The sequence below is a fragment of the Protopterus annectens genome, chromosome 1.part2 (genome assembly GCF_019279795.1).
Source record: "Protopterus annectens isolate FY-2018-M chromosome 1.part2, PAN1.0, whole genome shotgun sequence".
NCBI lineage: Eukaryota > Metazoa > Chordata > Ceratodontiformes > Protopteridae > Protopterus > Protopterus annectens.
This window is the reverse complement of record NC_056727.1, coordinates 366,477,846-366,488,155: the sequence shown is the minus strand read 5'-3', so window position 1 is coordinate 366,488,155 and position 10,310 is coordinate 366,477,846. Positions and strand designations below refer to the sequence as shown.

At 38.2% G+C, this 10,310-nt stretch overlaps 1 protein-coding gene across 1 annotated transcript in view; it reads left to right on the top strand.

Annotated features, from left to right (window-relative positions):
- FERMT1 (FERM domain containing kindlin 1) overlaps positions 1-10,310 on the top strand; it is a 1,173,069-nt gene that overhangs the window by 601,792 nt on the left and 560,967 nt on the right. The window contains exon 9 of the mRNA XM_044056523.1: positions 7,525-7,574. Coding sequence (XP_043912458.1) covers positions 7,525-7,574 — 50 coding nt within the window. The remainder of the gene's footprint in view (positions 1-7,524; positions 7,575-10,310) is intronic.

Below are 10,310 nucleotides of genomic sequence, written 5' to 3'. Positions count from 1 at the left end.
GAATGTGGGGTTTCATTGGTGCTACCCTAAAGTGCATTATCACACATTCCATAGCAAATGTAAATAACACCCATTCAGAGATGGGTGTTAAGCTCCTTACCACATTCAATATCAAGTTTTACAATGATTGGTATAAAAGGAATATTATTTTTGCAATTATTTTTGTTCATAAGGACAACCCTTTGAAAATGTTCTTAAAGTTGAAAACTCTTGACATGACATCATACAAGACTGAACACATAATACCTTACTACCTACAATAGTGTCTAAGCTGCAATTTTTCCATGCCAGGTACAGCAGCAGTGGAGTATTATAGCCTAGTAAGACAAGCTGTCAGATGTGTCTAACTAGTAGAACACCCTACAGTGAAAAGTAACACTTTTGATGATTTATTAGTGAAACAGTAATGTATGTAAGTAGTTGTTCCCTTAGAGAAGAAAGCAGCTTTTGACTGCCCAGAATACTTTGCTGGTGTATGTAAATCATTGACAATACCTAAATTAACATTGTTTCATGGATGAGGTCATATGAAAAGACTGAGTCAACAGTAAAATTAAAACATCAAAAACATATCATAATCTTTGTTTCATTTTCAAACAACTTGCAGATGTACCAAGAAATTAAGTTAACTGTAAAACACAGATACATGAGAAGTGTGGCAATACATTATAAGTGGTGGTACTTAGGGTAGAGCGGTAGGTGTGGTGATGAGAAAATAAGTGGTCGAGGGTGGGAGGTGGCTGGGGAATTGAGGCTGGAAGGCTAGCACAGCCTGCAGCATTGGGCTTCACAACAGCATTTGCACAGGTATTATTTCCAGGATAATGCCCTCTGTGTTGGGGATTATTGCTTGCTTTAAGTAATCAAACATTTTTCTTGGAACTCTGTTGAAAAGGGATTATATAGCCTACTAAGACCATCCCTGTCAGCAAAGGGAAATAAATATATACATGCACACACTCACACATTCATATGTACGTACATAAGTGCATATCTAATGAATAAAAGCAGTGAATATACAGGCAAGTTGAATATAAGGGTTACATTTCTTTCTAAAGTTGTAGTACACATAGAAGAATGTACATGTGACAGTCCCAAAGGGACAAAAAGGAATGGCATGATTAAATGTTTGGAACTTTTAGGAGATATGGGAAAGTGTAGTAGTAAGAACATAGCTAAACCCATGAGAGGACTTAAATTTCAGAATCTGGTCTTCATAAATATAGTGTCAATGTGTATTATTCTCCTGGTTTTTCCTTCCCTAGTTAAGTCAGGCAATGAACTTGTGGCATTTGCCTTTAAAATCTCCAAAGTCCCTGAAGCCAGTATATTACTGAATTTAAAGATTTCAGATGGCCAAGCTGTATACAGATATGTGACAAAATCTCAGAATTTACCTACAAGAGTACCGGCCTGGATTCTAACTCTGCAGTCAGCTTCATAGAGGACTTCTATGTCCATTTAGACAAATGCAAAGAATTAGCACTCCCACCCAGAGCAAAATACAATTGGAAATTTAGAAACAAACCAACCTGATGGTCCGCCAACAAAAATAAACTTTACAAGAGAAAAAAATTGTTAAATGATACAAAAGATCCATAACTTTTCATAACAAGGATTGTACAAACTACATTACCAGGGGACTGGAAAATACTAGTAGGACTAGAAAAGCAACCCATGAACTCAGGCTAGCTTTTGACACTAAAGATTAGCTACAAGTCTGTTACCGATGTTAAGGAGCGATACCCAACAATGCCCAGAAGTTGTCCTGAACAGGAACATCCACTCTGACTCAGAATACATCTTCGGTATACTCACAAATAAGTTTTGTACAGAGTTAACTCCACATGTACTCGAATCCTCCCACCATTGTCACCAGTGTTTTGCAGGTGCTGTCAGAGACCAGACTTACTTCCACCGTTGGATTGACAACCTATCTGGATGGTTAATAAATAGCACCAACATGCCCTCAACAAACCTATTTTCAAACAAGTTAACCTAAGAGAAGCCATAGGATTTGTTACCGAATGATGGCACACCACAGTGATGATGCCCTCCAGAAGGGTGGCCCTGCTGCAGACCTCTAATAGTTGTAGACCTATCAGCCTTATAAACGTGATCTGCAAAACTATGGAGAGCATCAGAACTGATCTTGTCTGTTATGATATAACCCTCAACAGTTTAACTTTGTTAAAGGGAGATCCTGCTTATTAATTTAGTTGACTTTTTCAGGAGGGTCCCACAGGCTGTTCATAGTGATCATGCTGTTCACAGTGCATGTCTTGACTTAACCAACATGTTTGATCCATATCCCATATGGGCATTAAGAGTTAGCTAAATGCTTTAAATGTAGATCCTTTTGTGTGAAGATGTACAGCAAACTGTCTAAAAGACATAACCTACATAGTTCATGTGGCAGGTGCCTCATCTGAAGGAATGAAGGCAACCAGCATAGTCCTCCAGGGCTCTATACTGGACTCATAAACTTCAAGGCAAATGAGTGTCATGACCTTTTACACCTTGCTAGTAAACACCTTTAAGCCATACTCCCTTTCTGTAGGAGGGTTACGCCAGTCATATCCAGGGAGAATTTGTGGGTGCCCATCCAACCATCTAGGTCGCGTTTGAAGGATAATAGAGTATCAAGCTGCTCGGTCTGCATGGGGCAATCTGTTCCATAGGTGAGGGAGGTGCTGTGTGATGAATATATCTCTCCATCTTGTTTTACTTGTCTGCTGGTGAATATTTAGGTCCTTGGTCCTGGTATTTGTTGAACTATTAGATTTGCTGAAATTCAAGTGGTCCAGGACAATTGGGTCTCTGTGCCATGGAAAGCAAGGAGAAGATCTCCCCTTAAGAGTCTTTAAGATACTGAACAAAGGGACGGTGCTTCCAGTCTGTCATGGTAGCTCAGGGTGTTTAAGTCCATTATCTTCTTAGGAACCTCTGGGGTCTTTCTATTTATTTGATTTTTTTGTCCAGGGAGATGCATCACAGTTGGAGGATTATACTCAATAATTGTCTTAAGGCTGAATATAAGGGGACAATTACTTCTTTTGATCTGGATGATATTCTGTTGGCAATTAGCTGTGCAAAGTAGAAGGATTGTCTGTTTATTGTTCTTTTGTGATGGTGAAAAGAGAGAGAATTTTTGAACACACGATCATTTTGAAGTGGAGTATTCCTTGTGCTGTATGCTGAGGAGTGGGGTTGTCTACCAAATGTGACAATGTTGCACTTTTTTGTATTTAGTTTGTGCCCATTTTCAGCACACCAATGTGTGTTTGTGTAATTTCTTGCTGAAGGTCTAGGGCATCAGAGGGGAGCTTGTCTTTATCTCCAAGATTTTATCAACAGTCTGCAGGGATCCCTTCATTTCTGTATTTACTTCTTTAATCTCCAAATTGAGAACCACAACCTTTGGTTATCTAAGTTTGCTGATAACTGCAATCTGGATGTTACTCTCAAGACTTCCACTGACATCTGCACCCTTCAGAAAAAAAAAAACTTTCCCTAGTAATACCTTGTGTACTGAAAATGATCTCAGATTAAACAAGGAAAATTCTAGTATTATTTTATTTGTCAAAAAACACCTACCCTTGATATGAGGTATAGACAGTACTCCACTATAAAATGGAAAGATAGTCAGGGGCCTGGGGACCTAGATTGATAGTTTCCTCTCTCCTTCAATCATCATGTGGTGACTGTAGTCAGAAAATCCTTCCACTTAGCAAAATTAATAGTCAGGGGTATACCATCCAGACCTAAATGTGTCATTATTCACTTATATTCAGCACTGATTAAGCCAATTATAGGCTGCAACGCCCCATTCAGGTTGTATGTTGCTTAACATAGCAAACAGCTATGGAAGCCCCAGAGGCTCCTAAGAAGCTTTAATTTTTAACGACCCACAGGTATCAAGAGAGGATAGAAACTATGTCCCTTTACTCAGTATCTAATAGATTCTTGAGAAATGATGTGTACCTCCCCTACTGCACCATTAATGACTCTGTTGTCATTGATCTGCTATATTTCCACAGGTGTAATAGCATAGCAAACACCAGAATCTTCACCAGCTGATAAATATTTGTAGGAAAGAGAGAAATTAAATTACCCAGCAATACCTGCATCTTTAGAATAAGTGTATGTACATATATATATATATATATATATATATATATATATATATATATATATGTACATATAATATTTATTTATTATTTATTTATTTTACATTTGTTAACCGGGGGTGTCTGACTGAGCCGAAAAGGCCCTTTTTCAGCAGAGGCCCGGGGAGAAAAGCTCCACAAAGAAAAATTACAGACACATTTAGTTATTTAGACATAATCAGTATACACACAAATTACAAGAGACATGTTTTTACAGTGGTATGCGGCACAAACAGTTACAGTGGAGAGAACAATCAAAAAAATATTAATTTAAAAAATAAAGGTAAGTAATAGATTTGTGGTGTACAGCTGAACTTTGGAATGTAGGTAGAATACATACATAGTACACAGGTACAGTACATACATTGTAGATTAGCCAGTGTTTGTGAGTAAGATTGAAAAACTATTATCAATTGCTCTAGATTTAGTATGCATATGTTATCCGCTTTCACTAGCCTGGGGAGCAATCATGGCACTGCCAACTTTGCTTGAGATGTTGCCTGATGAGGTCTTTAAAGGAGGCTTTGGATGATGTGTTTTGAATGCTAGTAGGGACAGAGTTCCATTTTTTAGCCACCGAACTACTATATAGTGCATCTCCAAAGCTATTGTAGCTGTTGGTGACTTCTAGTAGTAGTTTGTTTGATGATCTAAGAGGCCTTTTGGCTGAGTGATGTTGTACTAGGTTTTGAGGGCAGGACACTTATTGGGGAGGTAATAGATAGAATGACAGAGGCAGAGCTGATTGTAGGTTAGGAGGTTGGGCAGTTCAAGCCAGTGGAGCTGTCTCAAAGCAGTACAGTGATGAGTTCTATATGAGCAATTTGCAGCAAAACGGGCAATTCTGTTATAGCAAGCTTCCATTTTGCTTAGTTCAGTTTTGTTGAGATTAGTCAGAATGGGAGATGCATAGAGTAGGGTGGATAGAAGTTGGGAGCGAGCAATGGCTGATCTTGTGTTGTTGGTAAGAAATGGTTTGATACGGTAGAGTGACCCCAGTTTGGCATGTACTTTTTTAATAGTTAAGTTCATATGACTATCAAATTTTAGGTGGGAGTCTATGGTTATTCCCAATAGCTTAGCCTGTGCCACTGGAGCAATTGGAGTAGCATTTGTGGAGTAGATAGTGAATTGACTGTTAGTGTTTTTGTTAGAACTGGTTATAATCATAAGCTGAGTTTTCTTTGGATTGAGGATAAGTTGGGCTTTGGTAAGGTAGTTTTCAACGTCAGAGAATGCTAGTTGAGTTGTTTGCAGGAGGGTGGGAATGTTTTGTGCAGCACAGATTAAGGTAGTGTCATCTGCATACTGAATTATAGATGCATGCTGTGTGGAGGTGTGGAGGTCATTTGTGAAGACTGTGAATAGTAGTGGTCCTAAGATAGAACCCTGTGGGACTCCTATAGTTATGGGCAGCTGAGGAGAGAGAGAATTTTCCCATTTCACAGCTTGGTACCTGTCAGTTAAGTAGCTTTGGAACCAGGTAAGAGTGGAATTAGATAGATGATATTGGTTTAGTTTGTTTAGCAGGATTTGGTGCGAGACTGTGTCAAATGCTTTGGACATATCCAAAAAAGAGTTGACACTTGCAGGCCTTCATTTTTGAGATGGTTTACTGTGTCTGTGAAGCAGAGGAGAGCTGTAGTGGTACTATGGGCAGGTCTGAAACCATGCTGAGTAGGTGACAGGATGTTGCTGTCTAGGAGATAGTTTAGCATTTGGGTATGGATGCATTTTTCTAGGAATTTGACCAGGGGGGAGAGTAAAGCAATGGGTCTGTAGTTATTAAGTTCAGTGGAGGTCCCGCCTTTATGTATGGGTGTAACATAGGATATTTTCCAGAGTTTGGGAACATAGTTTTCAACAATTGATCTGTTTATGAGAGTGGAGACTGGGATAGCAATAGCATCTGCTGTGAGTTTCAAGAAATAGCTGGGGAGTAGGTCGGCTGCTGTTGATGAGGTTTTTAGTTTGGAGAGCATGCTTTTGATTGAAGTGGTGGAAACTGTTTTGAGGGTAAAGCTTGTATTAGTGTTATTTGTGTTGGGGGGACAGTGAGGAAGGAACTGTCCTGTGATACTAAGGATAGAACTGAGTTCACAAAGTGGGAGTTGAATTGTGTTTCGATGTGAACTTTAGTGTCAGGGGTGGTTGGTTTGGGGGTAGCCTTTTGGGTGGATTTTAGTAGCTGGTTTACATTTTGCCAAAATTTTTGCGGGTTGTGTTGGTATTTAGTTTGTAATGTTGTGTAGTAGGATTTTTTGTCCAGCCGAATGCATTTTTTTGCACGGTTGCGCAGTTCTTGGTACTTAGTTAGGCTTTGTGTTTCTTTGTTTTTTTGATAGTAACGCCAGGCAGTGTCTCTGGACTTACATTGTTACTCTACAAACAGAACCTGATGACTGGATGGATACCCACAAATGTACTCCAAACTAACTGGCCTAGTCTTCCTTGAGAAAGTAGGTAAAACCTATGGGTGGTTATTGGCAAGGTGCTGATGATTGAGAGACTTAATTGCCTTGAAACTGCTATGAACCCTATGGTGGTTAACCAAAGTTTTGTTTGTGTCTTTCGGCTTTTCCCGGTTAGGGGTCGCCACAGCGGAACTCCGATCCGCTAATGATTGGTAGTTGATTTTTACGTGCCGAGTTACCAGCCCTGATGCACAACCTTCAACAAAGGTACGCCCATTCACGCATGTCTCCATGCAGAAGACGCTGTAGCTGAGAATCGAACCAGACAGCGTCTTACTGTGAGGCGACAATGCTACCGCAGCACCACCATGGTGGTTAACCAAAGTAAAGTGGAAAATTTATTCTTTAGTGCATTAGCAATACCATGATTGAACATGAGAGGTGATGTAGTAATACATTTTTATCCTTAGAGGCAAAAGCGATTTTACTGTACCATACCTTGATTAGCCAGGGTTTAAATGTGTACATCAATTGAGCATTTTTATTTAACTTAGTCTACCTTAACACTATTTTGATAAAGGTTTCTTTGGGTGAAATGTAATAATAATTTTATTTTTCTGATTTTTACGTATGGAGAGTAGGATATAAGAGTTTGCATTTAAGCTTAGTTAATGTGGCTTTTCTATATCAATTGATTTTTCTGTTTAAAACTGGAATGCATCAGGAGTATGAATAAAATAATTTTGCTGTTGAGCCATTGCTGTTACTTAAGGGTACTCTTTCATTATTTTAAGTATCAAAGTAAGAATACCTTTCAGTAAACTGAATCTGTTCCTCTCCTACCTTACCACAATGCTTCATTATTTAACAAAATTAGTTTGGAATAATTTTATGCCTTAAAGGTATGTATGTTCATTCATGTTTTCATTTGTGTATCGTAGGAAGACATCACAGATATACCAAAACTCGCAAATTATTTGAGGCTTTTTAGGTAAGTTGAAAACTTTACTTGCTCTGATTAAAAGTTATTTATGTAACAAAATGATAAATAGAAATGCGCAAACAGGTAGTAATGCTCCTAAATAATGGGCATTATTTTGCTTTGTACTTGAATAAAGTGGTGAAATATGTAATTATCTATACTGGTAGGTTCTAGCACTGCATTTCACTTTAATGTAATACTATGTTATTGTTACACTATATCAGGACTGGATGTTGGAATAATGGTTAAGCTGTTTACCTGAGAAACACAAGGAATAGGGTTTGAGTCTCCCCATTCAGGGAAATTGGCTATAGCGCAGCTAGCTTAATACTTACCTATGAGCATATCATAATTCATATTGTTACACTTTGACTCAGAAGGCACAGATATCCTTTTTGCATTTTACGTGAACTGATTCACTGCTGTGCTTGAATGTACTTCACATAGTAAATATATGCATGTATTCACATACCAGAAATGTAAATGTCAGTAATATGAAACTGGAACAAGGTGATTTTAGCCACATGTATGATAACACATATTTGATTGTTTTATATGTACATTGAAGATCACAATAAGTACATTGCCCTTTCCCCAAAATGCAACATCCTTGGATTGTTTATAATAATGTCACAAGGGCAGGGAAAAGCCTTCTGCAAGAGGGCTATGGGGCTTATCTCCCACAAAAACTGTTTTTTGTGGCATTAAGTAAAAGCTGTGTTGAGACATTTTATTTTGACAGATCTTCCAACTTAATGACACTTTCTTAATTGTCGTTACAATTTTGAAACTAATAAACCTGCCATGTTTCTGTTGGATTTGACTGAATGCATTATCAAGTTAGGGCATGTTGACATGTATGTTTCATTACTAACAACCTTAAAGGTTCATCATAAGGATCACTGTTGCAAAGTCATCCCTTTTTTGAGGGAATTAGCCTTTCAGTTAGAGCTTTTCTTTGGCCACTTAGCTAAGAGGATGCACGTTGCATTCAGGAAGCTGTAGGCTGCATGTCATTATTTATCCTGATGATACATATTGCCAGACTTCACATGTCAAAGATAAAATGGTACCTCAGGAATCTCTGGGAAAAGTACAAGCACCCCTTGGAAAAGGTAATACCACTTGATCTACTTTATAAAAAAGGGATTAATTTGGTAGTCTCAACAGATATTAGTCAGTCCAGGTATGTTCTTTCTCCCCACAGTCAGTACTCCAATCTTGACAGCAAATGACTCTGACCTAGCCTATGAGGCATATTCTGCCCACCTCAAACAACAAAGATGGTGGTATACATCAGTTTTAATCAAACACAGTAGTATAAAAGAAATCACTTTGGTTCTGCTCCTCCAAGCATTCAGGACAGTACAGTAGCATGGGGCCAGAAAACAGCACAGTTATGTTGTACATAAACAAGTTGGGCCATCAATTTTTATCCACTACAAAGGCTAGCTGTGGAGATGATGTGGGACCTGCCTCCCTACCCCCACCAAAAGGGTATTTTATCTCTTGATTACATGTAACCCATCAGACTAGAATGTGCTCGTATACAAAGACAGCAGATTAACATCTGGCCTCCATGAGTGAAGATTAGACAGACAAGTTTTCCAAAGTCGGTTTCAGAAGTAGGAACCCCAGAGATAGGACTGTCTTATCCACAGGAGGGTTACCAGCTGGAGGTTGTGTTTGGGATTTCTATACAGGAAGCCAGTATAGTGAATGCCTTTCTACTCTATTGGACAGGGAGACTACTTACATGTTTCCAACATTATGTCCCCTTCCAGAGGTGCTCCAAAAGGTAAAAAAAAAAAAAAAGAAACCTTATTTTGTCTCTGGCCAAGGCAGCTATAGTACCCTTAGCTACCTGAGATGAACAAATCAGGAACATGTCCCAGTTAAAGCTTTGCATTCTGATAATGCAAGAAAACAGATTTCTAGTACATTCAAACCTAAGGAGTCTTAGGCTGGTGCATACATAAATCTCAGCCTAATCTGCTTCATGGACCACTTCACTGAGAACATGCATCCTGCAAGAGGCCAGGGAGCCAAGGATCAAGAAATTCTATCTGACAAACTGGAAGATGATTTTTATTTGGGGTGTAAATCTACATCTGTCTTACTGCAGCTGCAGAACATTCACTCCTACAATACACTGTAGAGTTGTTCCACAACAAGCTGTTGTTGTTCAAACATTGGCATGTATCTCTCAGCTATTTCTGTCTGCCACTGAGTGGCTTTCCTTTTATCCAACTAGAAAACAGTTAAACTCTTTTGATAAAAAAAAAATATATATATATTCCATTCAACATGACAAAACATGAACATAATTTCTTCTAAAGGAATCATTGCAGTCCAAATTCAGCACAAAAATGTTAACAGATATTCCTATTAAGTGTTGAATGCTAATCTCTGTACTTTAACATCTTCTGCCACCTATTTACACGCAATTGTAATAAAACTGTGTTAAGTAAAGAAATTAACAAACAGAAAACAGGTAATAACATTCTTTGTAATAATAACCTGTAACAATAACCTGAATTGATATCTAATCACTCACGAAGTATATAAGTAACACTGGTCGTTTGATCATAGTGTTAAATAATCATATGTCTTTTAATAAATTAATAAACATTTCAGTACCCTTGCCATAAAATAATGTTTCTAATTGAGTCAGCTAGGTTAATATCAACTTAATTTTGCAGTTACAATTCTATAGAATCTTTGTACAACTTTGATGGTAGTTTG